Source organism: Rhinopithecus bieti, unplaced genomic scaffold (assembly GCF_001698545.2).
Source record: "Rhinopithecus bieti isolate Rb0 unplaced genomic scaffold, ASM169854v2 scaffold_9899, whole genome shotgun sequence".
Classification (NCBI taxonomy): Eukaryota; Metazoa; Chordata; class Mammalia; order Primates; family Cercopithecidae; genus Rhinopithecus; species Rhinopithecus bieti.
In genome coordinates, this window is record NW_016806979.1 from 7,192,178 (window position 1) to 7,218,029 (window position 25,852).

General features: G+C 52.9%; 1 protein-coding gene across 1 annotated transcript in view; it reads right to left on the reverse strand.

The window, feature by feature from the left end:
* The window catches only part of MYO9B (myosin IXB), a 137,646-nt gene that overhangs the window by 87,385 nt on the left and 24,409 nt on the right, over positions 1 to 25,852 (reverse strand). Inside the window, 1 exon segment of the mRNA XM_017879531.1 lies at positions 23,420 to 24,317. Coding sequence (XP_017735020.1) covers positions 23,420 to 24,259 — 840 coding nt within the window. The 5' untranslated portion in view covers positions 24,260 to 24,317.

Sequence of the window (25,852 nt, forward strand, 5' to 3'; positions counted from 1 at the left end):
CCACCATGACTAACCAGGTTGCAGGCGACTTCTGCTGAGACGCTTTGCAAGATTCAGTGGGTCCTGGTGGCCAGGGGGAGGGTTGGAGGCTCAAGGCTACTGCTGGGCAATTTGGGCAAATTAGTTCATGGCTCTTGGATTTCAGATTTCTCTCCTGTAAGGTAAGGTTTTAGAAAAATCCCTGCCTTAGCAGATGGAGGATTAAGCAGGATTTTCTGTGTGAACCAGGGGCCAGTGAACTTGTTCTGCGAAGGGGCAGGCGGTGAATATTTCTGGCTCCATCTGCTGTCACCGCTCAGCTCTGCCGATGTGGCAGGAAAGCGGTCACAAACAGGTAGGGGCATGGGTGTGGCCACATGGAGGACACCCTCCTGGTACCAGTGCTCTATCAGGGGTCTGCAAAGTGCCGCCAGTAACCTATTACCATAGTCTATGTTCTAGGGACAGTTTTCACATTTTAAAAATGCTTAGCGGGTTGGGCGTGGGAGCTCACACATATAATCCCAGCACTTTGGGAGGCCAAGGAGGGCGGATCACTTGAGGTCAGGAGTTCAAGACCAGCCTGGCCAACATGGTGAAACCCCTTCTCTATCCAAATACAAAAGAAATTAGCTGGGTGTGGTGGTGTGCACCTGTAGTTCCAGCTACTTGGGAGGCTGAGGCAGGAGAATCACTTGAACCTGTGAGGCGAAGGTTGCAGTGAGCCAAGATTGTGCCACTCTACTCCAGCCTGGGTGACAGAGCAAGACTCCATCTGGAAAAAAAAAATGCTTAGGGGAGAAAAAAAGTCAAAACATCAGCCGGGCACGGTGTATCACGCCTGTAATTCCAGCACTTTGGAAGGCCGAGGGGGGTGGGTCACAAGGTCAGAAGTTCGAGACCACAAGGTCAGAAGTTCGAGACCAGCCTGGCTAACATGGTGAAACCCCATCTCTACGAAACTACAAAAGAAATGAGCCAGGCGTGGTGGCATGCACCTATAGTACCAGCTTCTCGGGAGGCTGGGGTAGGAGACTTGCTTGAACCTGGGAGGCAAAGGTTGCAGTGAGCCAAGATTGTGCCACTGCGCTCCAGCCTGGGTGACAGAGCAAGACTCCATCTGAAAAAAAAACCAAAAATGCTTAGGGGAGAAAAAACGTCAAAAGATCAGGCGAGCGTGTTGGCTCATGCCTGTAATTCCAGCACTTTGGAAGGCCGAGGGGGGTGGATCACAAGGTCAGGAGTTTGAGACTAGCCTGGCTAATATGGTGAAACCCTGTTTCTACTAAAAACACAAAAATTAGCCAGGCATGTTGGTGGGCGCCTGTAGTCCCAGCTACTTGGGAAGCTGAGGCAGGAAATCACTTGAACCCGGGAAGCGGAGGCTGCAGTGAGCCGGGATCGTACCACTGCATTCCAGCCTGTGCAACAGGGTGAGACTCCGTCTCAAATAATAATAAAAAAAAAGTCAAAAGATCTCTGGATGGCTGAAATTGATGTGAAATTCAATTTTCAGCAGCAGCAAATGACGTTTTCCTGGCACGCAGCCACATTGGTCTGGGTCTGGCCTAAGCCTGCATTTGAGTTACAATAGCAGAGTCAAGTCATTCTGACAGAGACTGGGTGGCCCCTAGGACCTGTGTGAAATAGACTGTCTGGTTTTGTGGGAAAAGAGTGGCCGGGGCCGCTGTTCTGGATCCGCTGTTAAATGCCCCCTTTTCTGGTGATCCCAGACATGGCTCCAGCAGGATGGGTCGGCAGGAGGTGAGTGTCACTGGGAGGTGAGTGTCGCCCTGGATGACTGGTCTCCCCAGACCATGGCAGGGAGGTGGAGAAGCAGGCCTGGGAAGCACCCAGGACAAAATGGGTGCACAGGGTCATGTGCTCAAGGAGGGCTGGGTGAGAAGAGACTCCCTAGGAGCTGGGAGCAGAGATCAGCAGGCAGGGTTGGAGGCAAGGAAGTGAGAAGTTGAGCTGATGTTTTCAACAGAGTTCAGAGCTGTGGTGAAGGCGGCGCCAAGGGAATGAGGAGGTTGGTGGGGGCTGTGTTGGGGATGAGGCCAGCTAGGCGCAAGGAAGACCTCGGGAAGGGGGCAGGTGTAATGGAGGGGAGGAGGCAGCTGTAGGGTGGAAGATAGGACTTCCCACACCCCCAAGCCCAAGCCTGCACAGGAGGCAGCTGCAGGCTCAGTGGGCCTGCGGATGTGGGGGCAGGAAGTGGAAGAGTCACCCCAACCTCATGGCTCCCCCATTTGCAGAGGAGGAAGTGGTAGCTCTCCAGGGCCCCTAGCCTAGCCGCTGTCAGGTTTTGTTCTTTTCTGGTTGCTCATGGGGCTTGGGGCACCCCAAGAGGCTCTCGATAGCTGGTTGCTGGTCAGATGGACGGACGGCAGGGATGTACAGAGAGCTGAGTGCTCCCAACTCCATATGCCCCAGTTCACAAGAGACACCAACTGTCAGCCACAGACGCAGATGGCATCACGGCAAACACTGAAACGCAGCAAGGACTCCCAGGGCTAGGCGGGGCCCTTTAAGAAGGACAGACTCCTACCATGCGCTGAAGTCTGACAGCAAACCCTACAGGGGTGGGGTGGGGGGAGCCTTAAATAACAACAAAAACCCAAGTGTGAAACAACTTACTGAAATCTTACATATGTCACTAAATTTGGGTTTAGGTTATCACGAAACCATGTACTAGGTCACAGAAAGAATACAGAACAAACCAGGCTTTGATGGGGGAAGGTCCTGTTTGATTCTCAAGGCTGTGAAAATATCTGAAGAATTTATCATATTTCCCCTAGGGCTCATCCTACCCACTTTTTTGGGGGTGGGGTGGGGGATGGGGGTCTTACTCTGTTGCCCAGGCCAGCGTGCAGTGGCGTGATCTTGATCTTGGCTCACTGCAACCTCTGCCTTCCAGACTCAAGCGATTTTCCAACCTCAACCCTCCAAGGAGCTGGGACCACAGGCATGTGCCACCACGCCTGGCTAAGTTTTCGTATTTTTGGTAGAGATGGAGTTTCGTTATGTTGCCCAGGCTGGTCTCGAACTCCTGAGCTCAAGTGATCTGCCTGCTTCCGCCTCCCAAAGTGCTGGGATTACAGGTATGAGCCCCCGGACTTGGCCTCATCTTGCCCACTTGATGCCCAAATCATTCTCTTTGGGAGTTACTTTGTTCTTTTTCTCAGCTTCAGATAGGACATGAATTCATTGACTTCCACTCTTTCCTATTTGTGGATCTAATGTGTGTTCAGCTATGTGGTGTCCTCTTACCATCGCTTTAAATATAGCCCATGGATTTTGATAACATATGGGTGTTTGTCATTGATTTTCAGAAAACCTGCAATTTTGGTTTGTACCTTTTTTTTTTTTTGAGACAGAGTCTCACTCTGCTGACCAGGCTGGAGTGCAGTGGTGCGATCTCGGCTCACTGCAACCTCCGCTTCCCAGATTCAAGCAATTCTCTTGCCTCAGCCTCCTGAGTAGCTGGGATTACAGGTGCCCGCCACCACGCCTGGCTAATTTTTGTATTTTTAGTAGAGATGGGGTTTTGTCATTTGGCCAGGCTGAGCTCGAACTCCTGACCTCAGGTGATCTGCCCACCTTGGCCTCCCAAAATGCTGGGATTACAGGCATGAGCCCCTACGCCCGGCTGTGTTTCTATCTCTTCATCTAAGAGTTGCTCAATAGAAGTTTATTTTAAAAAAAAATTCCATGTAGTTTTATTGCATTGTTAGAGTGTCACTTGTAATTGTTCTACTTTGGGAAGTTATAAATGCTTTCTCTTTACCTGACATAGGAATGATTTTTATTTGTAGAGATGGGGTCTTGCTATGTTGCCCAGGCTGGTCCTGAACTCCTGGGCTCAAGCGATCCTCCTGCGTCAGCCTCCTGAACAGCTGGGATTACAAGTGTGTACTACAACACCTGACACTGATACAGAAATGATTTTTGAGGCCATCAAGCAATCCAACCGCCCTGGCCTCCCAAAGTGCTGGAATTATAGGTGTGAGCCACCGCGCCTGGCCCTTCCAGTACTTTTAATGCAGCAAAAGCGAACATTTGCACATGTAAAGAAAGGTAACCTCCTTAGGTGGGGCTGGAAGGAGGTTCTGTAGCTACTACAGCATGTCTCTGCCCTCCCTGCAGGTGCCACTGCCTCTCTCTGTAAACTTGGGGTGGGGGATGCCTCTTGGGGCCCCCAGGCTCCCCTTGGACCCACTCTCCAGAGCTGGGGTCAGCAACACATCACCCTGTGGTGGCAGCTCTTGGAGAGATTTATATATATATATATGGAATATATGTATCTGCTGGAAGTGTGAGTTCCCTCACTTATGGCAGTGGAAAAAGAGTCTGAATCACCAAGATTTCAGTCTGCCCTCATCTCCCGAACCTCAGTGTGGGAGCACTGCTGTGTCCCTTCAAGTGGGCTGCGGTGAGGAAGAGAAAAAGTTGACAATCCAAGTACAAGTAAGGGGATGTGTTAAAAATAACAGGCCAGGGGCCGTGGCTGACACCTGGAATCCCAGCATTTTGGGAGGCCAAGGAGGGTGGATGGCTTCAGTCCAGGAGTTCGAGACCAGCATGGACAACATGGCAAAACCCCAGCTCTACTAAAAATACAAAAATTAGCTGGGTGTGGTGGTGCACGTCTGTAGTCCCAGCTACTTGGGAGGCTAAGGTGGGAGGATCGCTTGAGTCCGGGAGGTGGAGGCTGCAGTGAGTTGAGATCACACCATTGCACTCCATTCTGGGTGATGGAGCCAGACTCTGTCTTGAAAAACAAGAAACCCCAGACCGGATGTGAGGGCTCACGCCTGTAAATCCCAGGGTTCTGTAATCCTCCCGCTTCAGCCTCCTGAGTTACCAGGGACTACAGGCATGTGCCACCATGCCAGGACTAAGCTGCCCTATATCGTCTGTATCTCTCTCTCCAGAATATATACTCCAAGAGCAGCCGCCACAAACCCACTCCAGCCAACTTCTTCAGCACTCACCATGAGGACTGTTACCAATTAGCGTAAAAGGAGATACATATATATTTAGATATCTACCTATCTTTTTTTTTTTTTTTGAGACGGAGTCTCGCTCTGTCCCCCAGGCTGGAGTGCAGTGGCGCCATTTCTGCTCACTGGAAGCTCCGCCTCCCAGGTTCACGCCATTCTCCTGCCTCAGCCTCCCGTGTAGCTGGGACTACAGGCGCCCGCCACCACGCCCGGCTAATTTTTTGCATATTTTAGTAGAGACAGAGTTCCACCGTGTTACCCAGGATGGTATCGATATCCTGACCTCGTGATCCGCCCGCCTTGGCCTCCCAGAGTGCTGGGATTACAGGCATGAGCCACCGCACCTGGCATTTTTTTTTTTTTTTTTTTTTTGAGACAGAGTCTCGTTCTGTTGCCCAGGCTGGAATGCAACGGCGCGATCATGGTTCACTAACTATAACTTTGCCTCCCAGGCTCAAACGATCCTCCTGCCTCCACCTCCTGAGTAGCTGGGGCTACAGGCACATGCCACCATGCCTGGTTAATATTTTTATTTTTTGTAGAGATGGCGTCTCACGATTTTGCCCAGGGTGGTTTCAAACTCCTGGCCTCAAGCAATCTTCCCACCTTGGCTTCCCAAAGCACTGGGATTACAGACGTGAGCCTTACTGACTGGCCCTTCATTCCTTTTCATGGTTAAATAATCTCCTTTGAATCCACTCTGCTCTGAAAAGGGGCAGTAGCAGTGGCTGCCCAGCCTGTCTTGGGTGCTCGCTCCAAAGCTGAACAGTACATTGTGTGGCATCCTCCTTGGGTCTGGGGAAGCCACGGCAGGCACTGCCCTGTGCCCAGAGGGATCATGTGATACAAAGTCCTTTGATGCTCCTGACAGTTGGGCATTAGCTGCTCCTCATCACCTCCATCTTGGTTGACACATCCTGCTTTTGACATATCATGGGCCTGCAATCCTCCCACCTTAGCCTCCTGAGTAGCTGGGACTACAGGCATGCGCCAGCACGCCTGGCTAATTTTTTTGCATATTTTAGTAGAGACAGAGTTTCACCGTGTTATCCAGGATGGTATCGATCTCCTGACCTCGTGATCCGCCCGCCTTGGCCTCCCAGAGTGCTGGGATTACAGGCATGAGCCACCGTGCCTGGCATTTTTTTTTTTTTTGAGACAGAGTCTTGTTCTGTTGCCCAGGCTCAAACGATCCTCCTGCCTCTGCCTCCTGAGTAGCTGGGGCTACAGGCACATGCCACCATGCCTGGTTAATATTTTTTTGTAGCGATAGGGTTTCGCCACGTTGTCCAGATGACCTCAAACTCCCGAGCTCAAGTGATCCTCCTGCCTCGACCTCCTAAAGTGCTGGGATTATAGGTGTGAGCCACTGGGCGTCTCTGCTTTTCTTTATGTGGCAGTTCCAGAGTAAGGATGGGCACGCACTCAGGCACAGGAGGACTGCCCAGGCTCCCCTCCTTTGCCTCATTGCCGCCTCGGTGTCCCATCTCAGCAATCACTCATTCCTGGCTCTTCCTTAGCCGACACCAGAAGCCGGCTGTAAGAAACACGGGGTCGCTGAACACAGCCTGCTCAGAACCTCAGGGTACAGGGCAATGGAAGCCACACCCCATGCTTGCCCGCCACCCTGGATCTGTGCTCTGAATCTCCCAGTGGTGCTGTGCGCTGGCACTGAAGGGACATGGAGGCCTTGGGGTGGGACTTAAAAGGATGAGGGTGGCAAGAGTATTCCAGATTGAGGGTGCAGCACATGCAAAGGCTCTGGGGCATGAGAGATCAGGAGGCAGAACAGAGAGGTCAAGTGACTTGCTGCAGGTCACACAGCATGCAGGCGGCCCAGCCTGCACTCAAACCCCCACGTCTGGCTTCCTGGCCATTCCCCTGAACTCCTGCAGCTGGTAAATTCTGGTTTGTAGGGGAGAGGTGAGAGGTGCTGAGAACCGGTTCAGGCACTTTGGCAGGACTGGAGCTGTCCCCTCAGGCCGGCCTGCACTGAGGGCCTCTCTGGGGGCTGCCTGCCCTTGTCATCTTCTCCTCCTCCTTGGAGGACAATCTCATTAACAATTACACCGTCCACAAACAGCTCTCTCCATGCAGATGGTGGCTTCATTAAAAAAAAATCAAATTTAAAAAACAGGCTGGGCAGGGTGGCTCATGCCTGTGATCCCAGCATTCTGGGAGGCCAAGGCGGGCGGATCACTAGAGGCCAGGAGTTTAAGACCAGCCTGGTCAACATGGCAAAACCATGTCTCTACCAAAAAGTACAAAAATCAGGTGGGTGTGATGGTGCATGCCTGTAGTCCCACCTATTTGGGAGGCTGAGGCAGGAGAATCACTTGAACCTGGGAGGCAGAAGTTGCAGTGAGCCTAGATTGCACCACTATACTCCAGCCTGGGTGACAGAGTGAGTGAGACTCTGTTTCAAAAAAAAAAAAAAAAAAAAACCAACAACAACAACAAAAAATAATAATTAAAATAAATAAATTCATTTAAAAAAATTTAAAGCTGGGAAAAAATTAAGGCTGGCGCAGTGGCTCACACCTGTAATCCCAGCACTTGGGAGGCCGAGACGGGCGGCATCACGTAGTCCAGGAGATCCAGACATCCTGGCTAACACGTGAAACCACGTCTCTACTAAAATACAAAAAACTAGCTGGGCGAGTGGCGGGCCCCTGAGTCCCAGCTACTCAGGAGGCTGAGGCAGGAGAATGGTGGTAAACCCGGGAGGCGGAGCTTGGCCAGGTGACTGAGATCCGCCACTGCACTCAGCCTAGGTGGCAGAGTGAAGACTCCGTCTCAAAAAAAAAAAAAAAAAAAAAAAAAAATTAAAATATAGAGATGGGCTCTCACTATGTTGTCATGCTGGTCTTGAACTCCTAGACTCAAGCAATCCTCCTGCCTCAGCCTGCCAAAGTGCTGGGATTACAGGCGTGAGCCATGGCGCCCAGCCTCCATCCAGGTGATGGTTTCTGAATTACCACTGCTCCCTGCAGATTCTGTCCACAGCGCCAGACCAGATTTTCAAAAACATTCTCTAAAGGCCTCTAAACTTAAGCAGGTCTCTCTGCCTCAGCACTACTGACATTTGCGCCGGGTCATTCTTTAAAGAGGGGCCGTCCTGTGCGCTGTGGGGCATTTAGCAGCATCTTGGCCTTTACCCACCAGAAGCCAATAGCATCTCTCCCTCCCCAGCTATAAGCAAAAATGTCTCCAGGAGTTGCCAAATATCACCTGATGGCAGAATCAGCCCTGGGCGAGAACCTCAGTTCACATACCTCACATACCCGCTAACTACAATCCCGTATGTCTTTTCTTTTTTTTGAGGCAGAGTCTCACTCTGTCACCCAGGCTGGAGTGCAGTGGCGCAATCTTGGCTCACTGCAACTTCCGACTCTCGGGTTCAAGCCATTCTCCTGCCTCAGCTTCCTCAGTATCTGGAATTACAGATGCCTGCCACCACGCTTGGCTAATTTTTGTATTTTTAGTAGAGATGGGGTTTCACCATGTTGGCCAGGCTGGTCTCGAACTCCTGACCTCAAATGATCAGCCTGCCTCGGCCTCTAAAAGTGCTGGGATTACAGGCGTGAGCCACCACACCGGGCTGAGAATACTGTAATGACACTGACAAAGGCACAGGTGACCGTAATTCACTCTTCCTTAAAGAAGTGATGATACCATCCGGGATTTACAGAGAACCCCCTCTGGGGAAGGTGTTGGGTGCTGGTGTTTGATCACAGCTAAGTCATCCCTTTCTCTCCTTTACCCAGGAGGAATCACGTGTCGGGGTCACAGGGCCGGTCAGCAGCTGAGCAGAAGATGCCAAGCAGCCTCTGGGCACTTTCGGGAATGGGGGTCTCGAGGGGGCTGGTTTTAGGAGCTGGTTCTGGCTTGCTGTGGCCAAGTCACACAGAAGGAAACTGTAGGTGGCAACTGCACTGTGACATTGGGGACTGAGCTGCCCAGGGCAGGGCCTGCAGAAATCGGATCTATCCTGGATAATCACTAGGAAACAAATCAGCGGCCAGACCCTGTGGCTGACTGATGCCTGCCCACACTCCTGCCCCAAACATTGAGGCACACATCGCGGAAAGACAGATGGGTCCCCTGTCTCCATAACCCCGGAACAGTAAAACCCCCAGAACATTCAGGGAAGGCGGGGCTGCGGCAGGGGTGTCCCAGACCTTACGCTTCAGCTTTTAATCAACTTTCTCCAAATTCCAAGGAGACCTTTTTATGGCGCTTAAAATATACCCCGTAATTTTACTCTTCTCTTAGATGCAGCATTCCCCAAAATATAACTTCCCCTTTTGTCTAAAATAGCCTTAGATCATTCTAAACATCAGGGCTGTGCTGTTTTATGTGGCAGGGCACAGAAAGGAGGCCAAGGGAGTACCTGGGGATTTGGGGGTGGGGGTGGGGTGCCCCTTCCGCCTGGGGGTCAATGCAGCCTCCACCCTCCCTGCTGGTGCCATGGGCCTCAGCACTCAGCTGTAGGGCACCCCCACCCTCTCCATACCCACCAAAGACACCTTTGGCTCTGATGTGCCCCACTTTTCAGCTTGGAGAGGCCTCTCTGAGGTCTGTAGCCCTCCCTCCGTTACCTCTTTCCCACCCAGGCTGCCCCTCACAGCTCCCGCTGTTCTCTGTGCTCTGTGGGGGGAACACCCAGGCCTGTTGGTTTGTCTCCAGAGCTGGGGAAAAGGCACCGGAGCGGGGAATGCTGCCGGGTCACACTGACCACTGCCTTGTTCCCGGCCACCCGACTCCGGTTTGCCTGTCCTTGTGCCGTAATTCACTCTCCCTTAAAGAGGTGGCCCTCTGGCTTAATTATCTCCCAACTGCAAGCTCCAGTACACCCTCTGGTTCCTAATCATACTTCTGACACCCAAGATGCCAGCTTCCTCCTGGGGAGTTTGTGGCCTTGGGCATGTACCTCTGGTCAGGCCGTGTCAGCTACAGTGAGGAAGGGGGCTGGTGTGAGAGACCAGGAGGATGACAGGGTCCTGCTCGGTGACTCTGGGCCCATGGGTTCCATGATCCTCTTCCCACCGTGTCCCTGGCAGGTTGTCCACCCTGCAGGCAGGATGCATGCGATCCCAGAGCCCAGGAGGCAGCCGGAAACCCTCCGAGAGATGGGGCCTGCTGGTGTTCAGCCTGTGAGGGGGTTCAAGGCAAGAAGGGAACCCTGCACAGCTCCTGCCAGCCTCAGCCAGGTCCCAAATGCATGGGCTGTACAATCACTCCCAGCTGCCTGTGGGGCAGAGAGACGGAGTGAGTTAGCTCTGCCGAACCCTGTAGGACATCTCTATCTGTGTCCTCCTTTCCTGACTCCCCAAATTGCTTTATGACTCTGTGTGGGGAAGTGGACGTTTATGAATACGTATGTATGTCTATGGCACAGATACAAATGCAGAGATTCCAGTCGGTGATCTGGGCTGTCTGGATCTAGGATGGGAAGCTGGTTTCATTACATTTGGGAAGGGGGAGCTAAGCAGAAGATAAGAAGACACCTGGGGGCCAGGTGTGGTGGCTCACACCTGTAATCCCAGCACTTTGTGGGGGCTGAGGCGGGTGGATCACTTGAGGTCAGGAGTTTGGGACCAGCCAGGCCAACACGGTGAAACTCTGTCTCTACTAAAAATACAAAAATTAGCCAAGCATGGTGGTGGGCTCCTGTAATACCAACTACTCAGGAGGCTGAAGCAGAATTGCTTGAATCTGGGAGGCGGAGGTTGCAGTGAGCCGAGATTACACCATTGAACTCCAGCCTGGGCGACCAAGCAAGACTCCATCTCAAAAAAAAAAAAAAAAAAGACATCTGTGAAATGTTCACCTTTATGGGGTTCTGGAACATTCTACAAAGTGGTGGATGTACTAGGGGTGGACCAAGGAGAAAAAATTCATATAAAGGGCCAGGTAGTAAATATTTTCAGCTTTGTGGGCCATGCAGTGTCTCGGGTGCAATTACTCGGCTCTGCACTCATGGTGGCAAAGATGCCAGGGATGATGTGTAAATGCATGGGCGTGGTTATGCACCAGTAAAACTTTATTTGTAGAGATAGGCACTGGCAGATTTAACTCATGGGCTGTAGTTTGCCAACCCCTGGTAGATACCAAAAGAAATGAAACCTTGATGGCATGGTGGCACGTGGCTGTAGCCCCAGCTAATTGGGAGGCCGAGGCAGGAGGCTCACTTGAGCCTAGGAGGTTGAGGCTGCAGTGAACTATGATTGCACCACTGCACCTCAGTTTGGGTGACAGGGCCAGACCCTGTCCCTAAAAAGTTTTTTTTAAAGTTAAAAAAGATGAAAAGACACTAAAAAGACTAAGTGTCATATTACCGGAAAACGAACAAACAAACAAAAGCGGAAAAGCCGCTGGGGAACAAAAGTGATAACGAAACGTGTCATGGTTCTGCCAAAGTGGGGAATCTCTGGCCGCTGATCCTGTTTCCCGGCAGTGGTTCTTGACTTGTTTCCTGCTGGGTAGATGCTTAAAGGAGGGAGACCTGAGCCACAGCCAGTACCTGGCACAGGTTTCAAGAAGTCACCCCAGTAGGACAGGGAGGACCACAGAATCCAGGGTGCACAAACCAGCACTCGCCTGGATCAGAAAACTGGCAAACCTCTTTGATTACATTCCTTTGCAAAAAACCCCAGCAGGGGCATGTCACTTCTCAGTGCAGGCCGAGTCCTAAAATCAGGGACTGCGGTTTTTGGCATGGGGAGCAAGTCTTAAAAACAACATTGTAAGACGTCACTCAGTCCACCTGGAAGAGCAAGCTCTTGGAAAGCCAGATCCTCACACGCCTAGGGCCGCTTCATCATTGGTGTCACGAGGACATGCCTGACCGTGGGTGGGCAGTGACGGGCTCTGGGTGGGCAAGGGGTGAGAGACGAGGAGGCACACCAGTCACCTCCCCCCAGGGATGAGGGAGAACGCCAGACTGAAACTGCTTCCCGCCACCCCCAACAACCACTCCACAATGGTGCCAAATATGGTCGGGTTGATGTGTAACTCCAATGGCACGATGTTACTAAGAAAAAAAGAATCTAAAAATATTTAGGCAGAGAACATCTGTTACAATGAAATCTATCTTGTCATCCAGTTGACCTAAAACAGCAGTTCTCAACTGGGGTAGTTCTGCTCCTCAGGGAACACCTGTCAACATCTGGAGACATTTCTGGTTGTTGGGACTAGGGGCGGGGATGCTATGGGCATCTAGTGGGCAGGGACCAGGATGCTGCTCAGTCCGCCACAATGCACAGGACGGCCTGGCCATAACAGAATGATCCAGCCCACATATCAACAGTTGAGGGAACTTGGGTTGGACCAGGAAGTCTGGCCTCTGTCCCCGAGGGTTTCTGACTGTGAGGTCTGAAACTGACCCCATACGATGGCTTATTCCGCTTTCTCGTCGCCTGTGGGGTTTGCCCTGCCCCATCTCCTGCCTGCCCTGCATTCGGACCCCAGCTCCTATTTCCTCCTCTGGGCTGCTCTGCAGACCCAGGGCCCCCCAAAACTGCTTCCCTCCACCTTTGTGCAAACATCCCGGGGAGGCCACACAGGAGAGGCAGCCAGAGACTGATTCTATCCTTGCTTCCTGTGGTGCCCGGGGTGCCCACCTCATCCCCCTCAGGGACCTTCGGTAGCTCGTGGTCAGGGCCACGTTGTACCTCCTCCTTCTGTTCTTGTACCACCCTGTCTCCCACACACGCCTGCCTGTGTGGATGGGTGACCTGGATGTTTGCGTGGATAACCATTCCGCTGCTCAGCCTTTTGGATGGCCTGGGCTAGCCTGAGTCTTGACCGCTGGCGGGGCGAGGGTGGGGACTCCTGAGATCCCTAATTCTGCCTCCTCTTTCCCCAACACAGCAGTGCGCCCACCCGAGAGGAGGACGGGCACCCAGTGACCCTGGCCCTGCTCCCCCAAGCCGGCCCTGGACACACTGGCCTTCCAATCTCCCTTTGAAGTGCACCAGGTTGCTGACCCGGACCCTCCTGAGCCCAAGCTCCCTGCCCACCCTGCTGCCCACTGATGCTCCCACCTTCCTTCTCCCTCAGCCCAGAGAAGTGACAAGTGGTCTCAGGGACCCTCAGCCTCAAATACCTCTGCATTCACATAACACAGACACAACCTGAGCCACTGGGGGCTCCTGGACCCTTCGACAGACAGACGGGCGCTGACTGCAGGTACTGCTTTTCCTCAAATAAACGCTGCCTTCCCTTTGCTGCTCGTGACATGGGTGACTTCTGCCTTCTGAGGCCTTGGCCCCATCCTGACCCTGAGCCTCCTCCAGTCTGTGGCCCATGCCCTGAATCTCATCCCTGAAATGTCCCCCCATGAGGAGGGGAGCCACACGCCCCTCTCAACACCTACTTCTGCCAAACTCACCTCCCCGCATGGCTAACAGCCAAGGTATGGGTGAGTGCCTGGCTGGGAGGTGCCCCAGCTTGCTGTCTGCCCCCAACCCCTCTCTGACTGGGTCATGCAATAGGATGGCCTCTGAGGCCTGATGAGCGCTGGGGCTGTGGGGTCTTTGTGTGGCTGGTGCACAGTTCTCCCCTGGATGCCCCATCAGCTGCTTGAACGAAGTACTCCAAACCAAATTCACCAGGACTGGCCTCCAGGCGGTGCCCCTGCAGCCATCTCTGACCCCCTCTCCTCCTCCCCTGGGACCTGTCTGTCCTCAGCTGTCAGCCTCAGATCTGGCACATCCCTGAGGCTGGGGTTGCTCCCAGGACTCCCTCTCTGTTGCACTCAGGCAGCCACATGCAAACGCTCCTGCCTGAGTCCAGGGTCCCTGCCAGCCAGCCCGTCCGCCATGCTCCCTGCAGCCAGCCTCCCTCTGGCCACTGGCTTCTCAATGGGCTGGAAAGGACATGCAGATGGACGTCCCTGCTGTGCCTGGGCACACCTGCCCCCTTCTCGGTTCCTCCCACCCCTGCTCCTGGTCCCATCTGGTGTCCCTCAGTGGCTCCAGCCATCAGCAAGCCCGGAGCAGCCTGCTGGACGGGACTGCTCTTCTCCTTCCCAGGGCTCATGACAGTCTCCAGGAGATCCTCTGTGTGAGTGATAATCCTCCCACTCCCCAACATTGTTCTTGTGGGGGGCACTGATGGGGGAGGTTGGCCTGGATGGGGCAGGGGTCCAGGAAAATCCCAACCACATACCAGCCATACAAAGGAATAAAATGCTGATACAACTGGTGGGCAGAGAAACAAACCATAGTCCATGATCCATCCAGGCCGTGGAATACGATGCAGTCATGAAAAGGAAGGAAGCACTGATCCATGCTATGATGTGGATGAATCTCAAGAACATGATGCCAAGTGAGAGAAGCCAGACACAAAAGGCCATAGAGTGTGAGAGATTTCATTGATCTGAAATGTCCACAACAGGCAGATCCATAGAGACGGGAAGCAGATTAGTGGTTGCCAGGGCCTGGGAGAGGGAACTGGGGAGTGACTGCTGATGGGGATGGGGTCTCCTTCTGGGGGGATGGAAATATTCTGGAACTGGATAGAGGTGATGGTTGCATACCACTGTGAGTGTACTAAATGCCACTGAACTGCACACTTTTGCCTGAGGCCAGGAGTTCGAGACCAGCCTTGCTGACATAACAAAATCCAGTCTCTACAAAAAAATAAAAAAAATTAGCCAGGTGTGGTGGTGCGCACCTGTAGTCCCAGCTGCTTGAGAGGCTAGGTGGGAGGATCACTTGAGGCCAGGAATTTGAGGCTGCAGATGTAATTTAATTTACAGGTTTATAAACTGCAGATATAATTTATACATTTATAAAATGCAGATACAATTTAATCTATATGTTTATAAACTACAGGTATAAATGTATCTATTTATAAATAGTAAATAGGTAAATTGTATCTCGACAAGCTCTTAAACAGAAACCTCAACTTCAGAGGCATGAGAGTTGGCATACGTCTGGTTCCAGAACTTTCTATTTCTGCTATCCTTGCTGAGTGGTTCGCATACCTCAGTGTCCTCACGTCAGGTGGAAGGGGTCAGTCTGTCCACATCAGGATGTGGCAAGGACGTATGAGACGGTGCCCCCAACACTGGGTGGCGGCTGGCATCCATCTGTGTCTCGCCTGACAGACTCAGGAGGAAAGGATGTGGCCCAGGGAGGTGTCCTTGAGGGTGGAGGTCAAGGTGGATAATGACACTGTGGTCTGGGTGACCTGCCCCAGTGCTGACTGTGGGTGGGGGAACAGAGCTAGTGGCCTGGCTGATGGCGGAGGGGCTGGGAAGTCGGGGGAACATGAGACTGGGTTTGTGGGGCCTCTAAGGAGGAGCTCAGGACCTGGTCCAGGTGGATGTGAGTCCTAGGTTCCTTTGCCCCAAGAGGGGGGTCTAGGGCAGTGGCTAGTTCAGGACCCTTCCTCAGTCCCTCACTGGAAGGTCCTGGGATTGGCACGACTTCAGGTGAGCTCGGCTCCACCAGCTGGGGGCGTCCCTCTGTGCCCCGCAGCCCATCACTGTCACCGTGTCCCACTGTGGGCCAGGCTACAGGGGCTCCATGGAGTCTGGGGACCCTTGGGACAACAGCCTGACAAGCAAGGATCCTTATTTTATTTCTGCTTTCAGAATGAAAACCCCACGCATGCTGCCAGCTGCACTTGCTACAGTTCAGGACAGATGAAGGGAAGCCCAGCCTTTGGCCCCTTGGACTCAGCCTGCTCTCAGAAGGGCACCGAGGCGAGTGCCTGGTAGATCTGAGGCTGTGGGCAAAGGGAGAGGAGCGTGTTCTGGGTGTGCTTTGCGGCGAGCCCCCATGGCCGATGCCGTGGGCTGCTCTATCCGCAGCCCCTGGGCTGTCGAGGGGCGCCTGCACTGGGAGGCTAGAGGCCGCATGGAGGACGGGGAGACCCATGGCTTCTGTAGCCCCCAGACTTGGTGAAAGGTGATGGCAACAGTTAACTGCAGTGGCGGACAGACCAGCTGATTGGAACCGGCTTTCCACAGTGTTCCCTTCCTGTTTTTTGGTCAGCATTGCACAGCGAGGCTGCAACCTTCGCTGGGGGTGGGGGTGTGGGTGGGGGGGTGCGCCCAAACCTCAAAACAGCTCAACTTCTCCTTTCGGGGAGCTGAGAAAAAAATCCCCAATCGATACTGCGAGTTGTGCTGATCTCTGGCTTTCTGCAGCCTGGGCGAGAGAGGGGAGAGCAGAGAGGCAGCCTGAACGGGGGGCCGGGGCTCAGGCCGGGTTGAAACCCCGGGTTAGGCTGTGGCTGTCTGCAGGGTGGCCTGGGGAATCCACATGTAGTGGGTTGACTTGTGGCTTCCCAAAAAGACATATCTAAGTCCTGACCCCTAGAACCTGTGACTGTGGCCTTATTTGGAAACAAGGTCTTTGCACACGTCATGAAGATAAGCGTTTTGAGATGAGGTGATCCCATGAGAGAAAGGCAAGGGAGATTGGACACATACAGGGGAGACGACCAGGTGACGATGGAGGGAGAGGGCAGAGCAAGGCGGCCACAAGCCCAGGAGCTCCAAAGACGACTGAAGTCACCAGAACCCAGGAGAGAGGCCTGGGACAGGTTCTCCCTCAGAGCCTCCAGAGGGACCCAGCCCCGCCCACACCTTGATTTCCGACTTCCGGCCTCCAGAACTGTGAGAGCATCAACCCCTGCTGTTTGAGGACTTCCAGCCCGTAAAATGTATAGACACCTCGGGAAACTCGCACATCCACGTGTCTCTCCGGGGCTCGGTTTCGTCATCTTCAAAATGGGCAGAGCTTCCGTGAGGGCTTAGAGATGATGGAGGAAAATCAAGAAGCATAAACTCTGATACCCAGTGGGCCTGAGGCATGATTTAGCTAATTATTCCTCTTATTGGAAAATGATTCTTGGGGCCAGGCATGGTGGCTGGCGCCTGTAATCCTAGGATTTTGGGAGGCCAAGGAGGGCGGATTACTTGAGGTCAGGAGTTTGAGATCAGCCTTGGCCACCATGGTGAAACCCGTCTCTACTAAAAATGCAAAAATTAGCCGGGCATGATGGTGGGCGCCTGTAGTCCCAGCTACTCGGGAGGCTGAGGCAGGAGAATCACTTAAACCCAGGAGGTGGAGGTTCCAGTGAGCTGAGATTGTGCCACTGCACTCCAGCCTGGGGGACAGAGCAAGACTCTATCTCAAAAAAAGAAAAAAAGAAAATGACTCTTAAGTTAGCACAGAACAGATGGAACTCATGGATCATTTCTAAAAGCTCAGTGGCTGCAATGAACAGTGATTGGGTCTTATGGGAAGAACTCACAAGACAGCGGTTCTATTCCCAGGGGGGACACCAGCGGTGCCTGGAAGCTATTTTGTTAATACCTCTCTAATCAATGAAGCATCTGGGGACACTTCTGGTTGTCACACCTGCGGGGTGGGGAGTGCTCCTGGCATCTGGTGGGTGGAGGCCAGGGATGCTGTTCAATGTCCTTCAATGCACAGGACGACTCCCTCCCCAGAGAACGATCCGGCCCTGAATGTCAACAGAGCCGAGGTTGAGAAATCCAGCTCTCCGCGAAGACAATCACATCCCTTTGCAAACAGTCGCCCCAGGAAGCACGTTTATTGCCATGACGTGGATTTGGCTCAAGCCTGTTTTGGAAGCCAGCGTGGGCACCACCCTCGAGCAGCTTAGAACCGCTGCAGAAAACCGGCCTCGCCAGCCCCCACTGCTGAGGCCCCAAGCAGGGCGGCCTGGCAGGACCAGGGGTCTGACTCACGGAGGGTGACTAATGGCTGTCGAAGGCATACTGGAGACAGTGCAGGCGTGGAGGCTGGAGGGAGCTTTGCTGGCATCCGGGGAGGAATTACCGGTACCCAAGACGATTGTGGATCTGGGGCAGACCTCGAGGACCCAGGCACAAGATGTCACCAAGTGGGACTTGCCAGGGGCCAGGTGGGACTTGAACCTGGCCAGGTGGGACTCTAGGACTCTACGGGGGATGCTGTGGGCTGACTTGTGCTCCCTGTCCCCAAAATTATATCCACATCCTCACCCCCGGAAACTGTATGTGACCTTATTTGGAAATAGGGTCTTTGCAGATGCAATTAGGTAGGATGAGGTCATGCCGGAGTAGGATGGGCCCTACATCCCATGAGTGGTGTCCTTGTTGTAAGAAAGCCATGTGAAGACACGGACACACAGGAAGAACACCCTTGACGGCAGAGACTGACGTGATGTGGCCACAGGGCAAGGCACATCTGCAGCCACCAGGGAAGCTGGAAGAGGCCTGAAGCATGCTCCTCCAGAGCCGGGAGGGAGCGTGGCCCCGTGGACACCTTGATTTCAGACTCTTGGCCTCCAGGACCATGAGAGTCTTAATCCCTGTTGTTGGAGACTCCCCGGCCCCTAACACTTTGTTACCTAAGCAACAGGAAACTCATCCATGCCTTGGAGGGTCCTAGGGAGATGGAGCTGTGAAGGCAGTAACGTGGTGGGGAGGACATGGACCCTGAACTGAGACCTAGGTGGCAATCCTGCCTCCTGGCCATTCCACGTTGAAACCTTGGGGCTGGGTGTGTCATTTCTGTGGGACTCAGGTGTTCACCCACCTGCCTGGTCCCATTTGGCAAAATGTCTGACATGGTAAACGTTGGATCTACCCTCTCGTTCATTCACCTACTAAATTTTTGTTGTTTATATTTTTGAGACAGGGTCTTGCTCTGTCACCCAGGCTGGAGTGCAGTGGTGTGATCATAGCTCACTGCAGTCTTGAACTCCCGGGCTTAAGCAATCCTCCCACTTCAACCTCCTGAGTAGCTAGGACCATAATTTTTTATTTTATTTTATTTTGAGATGGAGTTTTGCTCTTGCCGCCTAGGCTGGAGTACAATGGTGCGATCTTGACTCACTGCAACCTCCGCCTCTCAAGTTCAAGCCATTCTCCTGCCTCAGCCTCCTGAGTAGCTGGGATTATAGGTGCCTGCCACCACACCCGGCTAATTTTTGTATTTTTAGTAGAGACGGGGTTTCACCACGTTCTCCAGGCTGATCTCGAACTCTTTACCTCAGGTGATCCATCTGCCTCGGCCTCCCAAAGTGCTGGGATTACAGGCATGAACCACTGCACCCAGCCTAGTTTTTAAAATTTTTGGTAGAGATGGGGTCTTGCAATGTTACCCAGGCTGGTCTGGAACTCCTAGGCTCACATAATCCTCCTGACTCAGCCTCCTGACTCTGGGATTACAGGTGTGAGCCACACATGCTGAATTTTCAAGGTCACTGTTTTATCTCTGGTGTGGATGCCAGGCACTGATGTTTTGGCCTGAAGAGCCATCGAGCCCCCGGCCACCAGGTAGGAGGACACTGGGGCCACTGGCAGTTTCACTATGGCTGAGTCTCAGAGCTAGGATGACGCCAGGGTGGCCTCGGGACCCCAGAGCTGGGTTGCATCCACGTCTGCACAGAACCTCTACAGTTCCTGCGTCACCCAGAGTCCTCTCTGAGTTCTTCTACCTGGGGAGAATTTTGTGTTGACTTTGGCCACCACATAGCCCAGTGTCTGTATCACAGTCTGCCACACAGCAAATGCTCACACAGCGATGAATGGGTGGTCTGGGTTTATAATGTAATGCATAGAAGACAAACCATATTAAAAATCGCTGAGGTGGGAGGATCACTGGAAGCCAGGAGTTCGAGACCAGCCTGGGCAATGTAGTAAGACTCTGTCTCTACAAAAAATTTAAAAATTATCCGGGCATGGTGGTGCACACCCGTAATCCCAGGTACTTGGGTGGCTCGGGTGGGAGGATCACTGGAGCCCAGAAGTTCCAGGCTGTGGTGAGTGACGATTGTGCCACTGTACTCCAGCCTAGGTAATGGAGAGAGACGGAAAGGAAAGGAAAGGAAAGGAAAGGAAAAAGGAAAGGAAAAAGGAAAGGAAAGGAAAGGAAAAGGAAAGGAAAAAGGAAAGGAACAGAAAGGAAAGGAAAAAGGAAAGAAAAGGAAAGAGAAAAGGAAAGGATAAGAAAAGAACAGAAAAGAACAGAAAGAAAATGGACATTCTATGGTGAAATTGCTCAGCGGTTTTATTGAAAGCTGATGTAAACAATGACAATGAATCTCTGTGTTACTTGTACAGGAGAAAACAGAAATAGGCTACATATGTTGGACCAGGGCTAAGTTGTATGACCCCAATTAATGTCTTGCTGATGACCTCAGAGAGGAAGAGGAACTGAAATGTATTCCGTAGGCACTGCTTAGTGTGATTTCAGTAAAATCTGCATGGCAGCCCTCAGCTTGTGGGGACTAACAAGAGGCCAGAGGTCAAGGATCCAGGGAGGGTGGGGTCTGACGCTGCCCCCAACTCCCTCTCTCCACTGAAGGGGCTCTCAGGATCCTATGTGTGAAAAAACTGACATATTCATATAATGGGCTACAATTCAGCAAAAGAAATGAGCTCTGAAGCCACAAAAAGACATGGAGGAATCTCCCCTCCCCCTTTTTTGGAGTGTAGTGGCCGGACGTTGGCTCACTGCAGCCTCAACCTTCCGGGCTCAGGTGATTCTCTTGCCTCAGACTCCCAAGTAGGTGGGACCACAGGCACACAGCACCATAACTGGCTAATTTTTGTGTGTGTGTGTGTGTGTATATATATATATATATATATTTATTTTTTTTTTTTTGTAGAGACAGGGTCTTGTTATTTGCCTAGGCTGATCTGGAACTCCTGGGCTCAAATGATCCTCCTGTCTCGGCCTCCCAATGCACTGGGATTACGTAAGCCACTGCGCAGGACCGACATGGAGGAACCTTAAATGCACATTGTGAAGTGGAAGAAGCCAGTCTGAAAAGCCTGTACACTGGGACTCCAACTACAGACAGCCGGGAAAAAACAGAGGCAGTCAGAAGAGCCATGGCTGCCAAAGATTACGGAGGGATGAACAGGGGGGAGCATGGAGGAATTTTAGGGCAGTGACACTACTCAGTGACACTCCAATGGCGGATACATTCATTATACTTTTGTCCAAACTCAAAGAACTTGCAACACCAAGAACCCTAATGGAAACTATAGCCGTTAGTCAATAACAGTATCAATGTGGATTTGAATCAGTTGCAACCGACACACCACACTAATGCAAAATATAAATAACGCGAGAACCTGGGGGTGGGAGGGGTACATGGGAACTCTCTGCACTATCTGTTCGGTATTTCTATAAACCTGAAACTGCTGTAAAACAACTAAAGTCTGTTTTTTTGTTTTTTGTTTTAGAAAGCGGGGCTGGGTGCGGTGGCTCACGCCTATAATCCCAGCATGTTAGGAGGCCAAGGTGGGAGGATCATTGGCGTCCAGGAGTTTGAGACCAGCCTGGGCAAAACAGTGAGACCCCCCCATCTCCACAAAAAATAAAAAATAAAAATGAAAAAAAGGTAGACCCCACACCCAGAGGTGCAGACCCCTGAGGCCACACGCTGCCCCCGGCCCTCACCAGGTGACGATGGTTGTGTTGTCCTAAGACATGCAGATGCACCTCGTCCTAAAACCCTTGGAATGATGGGTGCTGTGTGGTCACTTCTGCAGCCCTGTGGCCACAAGACTCACCCACAGCGGCACACAGAGGGCTCCCGTGGGGTTTGGCTGATCAGGGCACTGAACAGCGGGCAGAGGGCACGAGGCATGAGAGACTGGGTTGGTCCCTTCTCTGCTGCCTCTACAGCAAAACCAGGTGGCCCCCTCCCCTTGTCCACTCTGTGACAATGCCTCGCCATCCCCTTAACCCCCAGGCCTGCCATACGCCTTGCTGGCTTCCTTCCACCCTGCCGGTGCCCCTAGAAATGCCCCATTATGAAGCACTCCTCAAACTGGTTTGAATGCGCCAGCCTTCTCTTTCAGGCACCTTGAGAAGGAATGGCCATGATCTGGAAGCCAAATGTGTATTAACTGTGACCTTTTTTTGTTGTTTTTTTTTTGAGACAGAGTTTCGCTCTGTCACCCAGGCTGGAGTGCAGTGAAGCAATCTTGGCTAACTGCAACCTCCACCTACCGGGTTCAAGTGATTCTCCTGCCTCAGCCTCCTGAGTACCTGGGATTACAGGCACGCACCACCATGCCCGGCTAATTTTTATATTTTTAGTAGAAACAAGGTTTCATCATGTTGGCCAGGCTGGTCTCAAAGTCCTGACCTCAGGTGATCCATCTGCCTCGGCCTCCCAAAGTGCTGGGATTACAGGCATGAGCCACCGTACTCAGTGACTTTTTATTTTCTGTATTTTTGATGCTCTGACATCTGGGGCCTGGCTGACCCCGGAGAGACGGCCCTTCCCAATTCCTAGATTGGTTCTAGCCAATTCCTAGAGATGGTGCGGGACTTGCCTTCCATATGCAAACCAACTAGTCCAGAGCCTACACCCTCGCCACCTCCTCTGTGGGGCTCTCACACTCCAGCCCACTATCCCCTGCTCTCATCACCCCAGGCCCTGGCACCTGACAATAAGGGGCAGCCCCTATGCCCCTGAGCCCATTGAAATAATTCAAACAAGCCAATCCTAAGCCAGCTTACTCTGCCTAGCACATTCCGATGCATGAAAATCACAATAAAGTTTCCTGCCTCTCTCCGCACCCTTTTTCCCTCTCTCCCTCAGTCTCCTGATGCATCCCAAGTGCTTCCCCCGTGGCCTTCCACGGCATTGCACCCTCTTTAGAGAACTGTGAGTAACAAACTCTCTTTCCAAAGGCAGTTGCATCCTGACCAGTTGGACTCACAGTACCTGAATGATAACAACAATCAGAAAACTTCCACTTTTTCTCTCTTTAGAGGCAGGGTCTCTTTCTGTTGCCCAGGCTGGAGTGCAGTGGTGCGATCACAGCTCCAACTAGTGGGCTCAATTGATCCTCCCGCCTTGGCCTCTCTAATAGCTGGGACAACAAATGTGTGCCACCACACTTGGCTAATCTTTGTTTTTGTTTTATTTTGTTTTTGTAGAGAGGTGGCCTTGCTATGTTGCCCAGGCTGATGTTGAACTCCTGGGCTCAAGCAATCCTCTTGCCTTAGGCTCCCAAAAACCACTGGGATTATAGACATGAGCCACCACACCTGGCCTGAAATTTCTTTCTTTCTTTTCTTTTCTTTTTTGAGATGGAGTCTCTGTCTGTCATCCAGGCTGGAATGCAGTGGCATGATCATAGCTCACTGCAGCCTCAAACTCCTGGGCTCAAGTGATCCTCCTGCCTCAGCCTACTGAGCAGTTGGGACTACAGGTGAGCACTACTATGCCTGCTTGGCTAATCATTTTTTTTTGTAGAGAGAAGGTCTTGCTATGTTGCCCAGGCTGATCTTGAACTCCTGGGCTCAAGCGATCCTCCCACCTCAGCCTCCCAAAGTATTGGGATTACAGACGTGAGCCACCGCGCTTGGCTCAAAACCCCCATTTTTCAAATAAAGGCCCCCTCCCACAGACCCACCAGCTTCCCCACTCACCTCCAGCACAGGGCCAGCACCCAGGATGGTCCTCTCGACGCCACTGGCATAGCCCTTCTGGCTGAGGGCGGTGAGGCAGTGGATGAGGAAGTTGGTGCTCTGGGTCTTGCCAGAGCCGCTCTCACCCGAGATCACGATGCACTGGTTCACGCGCTTCCTGAGCATGGTGTAGTAGGCCACGTCGGCCAGCGCGAAGACATGCGGCTCCAGCTTGCCCAGCTGCTGGTTCTCATACATCTTCACGTACTTGGGGTTGTAGATGGGCAGGAACTTAAAGGGGTTGATAGCCACCAGGATGCTCCCTGCATACGTGTAGATCTTTTGTTGCAGGAAGCGGTGCTTGAGGTTCTTCAGGAGGTTGCCCTCGGTCAGCTCAGGGAGGTTACACAGGTCATCAAAGTCCGCCTGCTGCCGTGGCAGGAGGCCACGCTCCACTAGGCGTCGGGTGGCCGTGGCCTGCGCCACCAGCTGCATGTGCACGTACTTGATGGTCCCGTCCGCATTGCGCTCCTGCAGCAGGAAGTAGTAGCCATCCTCCTGCGGGTGCTCGTCCTGCGCCCGCCGGGGCCACAGCAGCACCCGGTGCACAGGCGAGTCGTTGGCATCCAGCACCCATTCCTCGCCGCCTGACTCTTTGACTTCCACCAGCACGTAGCATTTGGTGCCGTCCAGCCGCAAGCTGGCGATGGCGTCCTTGATGACGTCCGAGGTGGTGCTGTCCTTGGTGGCAGTCACGCGGCACGAGGCCTGGCTCTCCGTGGTGGACAGCTGGGGGTAGATGTGCAGGTGGTAGGCCGCCTGCTCCCGGCGGCCCGAGCTGCCAGCCTCTTTCACACTCATTCTGCCGGCCGCCTGGCTTCAGCATGCCTCCCAGGCTCGGGGCGCGCGTGTCCTGGAGCTGGAAGGGAGGTCAGAGCCAGGCACGGTCAGAGAGGTGGGAGGGGAAGTTTAAGGGGCATGTGGAGTCCCACTCCTGGGCAGATAGCACCTGACCCAATGCTGGAGTTCCCCACCCGACTAGGTTCACCCAAAAAGCCAAAGGCAACCAGTCACAGCATCCCGTGAGGGTCTGTCTGTCCTTCAACATGACCTTAGGCTCATGCAGTGGCTCATGCTTATAATCCCAAAACTTTGGGAGGCCAAGGTGGGAGGATTGCTTGAGGCCAGGAGTTTGAGACCAGCCTGGGCAACATAGCGAGACCCCATCTCTACAAAAAATAAAGACATGGTGGTGCTCAACTGTGGTCCCAGCTCCTAAGGAGGCTGAGGTGGGAGGATCACTTGAACCCAGGAGATCGAGGTTGTAGTGAGTTGTGATTATACCAGCCATGCTCCAGCCTGGGTGACAGAGAGAGACTCTGTCACTTAAAAAAAGAAAATTTTGATAGTGGCTTTTACAAGTGACATCATCAGACAACCCCCAAGACCTGACCCTTCCCCGAGTTTGCTCCATCCCAGCCCCCATCCCACCCCATCCAGAGGCAGCCTTTCAACTCTGAAGCCCAACAGCCATGACCCTCTTTCTGCTATGCCCTTCCCAGCCCACATCCTTCCTGACCTCATCTCTGAATAAACCTCCCCAGCAGCTCCCCAAGCAGATAAAGACTCGGCCCGACAAGCCTTGGCCACACACCAGTAACAGTGAGAGGCATGTGGGGGATGAGCAAGACTGAACCAGTCCCAAAATTTGGGATTCCCAAAACTCCAGGGTCCTCGAAACCCAACCTAGGAAGACAAAGTCTGGGAGAGCCACAAAAAACGCACTCAGGCGAATGGCTTAGAGAGCGGTTGCTTCTGAAGCCACAACTCCAGTCTGCTGGGGAGAAGAACATCAGGTAGGCCCAGGCAGGGGGCATCCTGCAGGAATACAGTCGGTGCTCCCAAGATTGCCAAGGTCACGGGCAACAAGGAAAGACGGAGGAGCTAGCTGTCCAAGACCACAGGAGACTCACAATGCGATAGGACTCCCCGGAAAGGATCCTCCGCCAGAGAGAGGGCTTGAATGGAAGAGCTAGTGACACCAGAAGCACACCAGAAGGGTGGTAAGTAGCAGTCTGCCAATACCAATTTCTTTTTTTTTTTTTTTTTTTTTGTGACGGAGTCTCGCTCTGTCTGCCCAGGCTTGGGTGCAGTGGCCGGATCTCAGCTCACTGCAAGCTCGCCTCCCGGGTTACACCATTCTCCTGCCTCAGCCTCCGAGTAGCTGGGACTACAGGCGCCCGCACCTCGCCCGGCTAGTTTTTTTTTTTGGTATTTTTAGTAGAGCACGGGGGTTTTCACCGTGTTGCCAGGATGGTCTCGATCTCCTGACCTCGTGACACGCCCATCTCGGCCTCCCTAAGTGCGGGATTATAGGCTTGAGCCACCGCGCCGGCCACCAATTTCTTTTTCTTTTCTTTTTTTGTTTTTGAGACAAGAGTCTCGCTCTGTTGC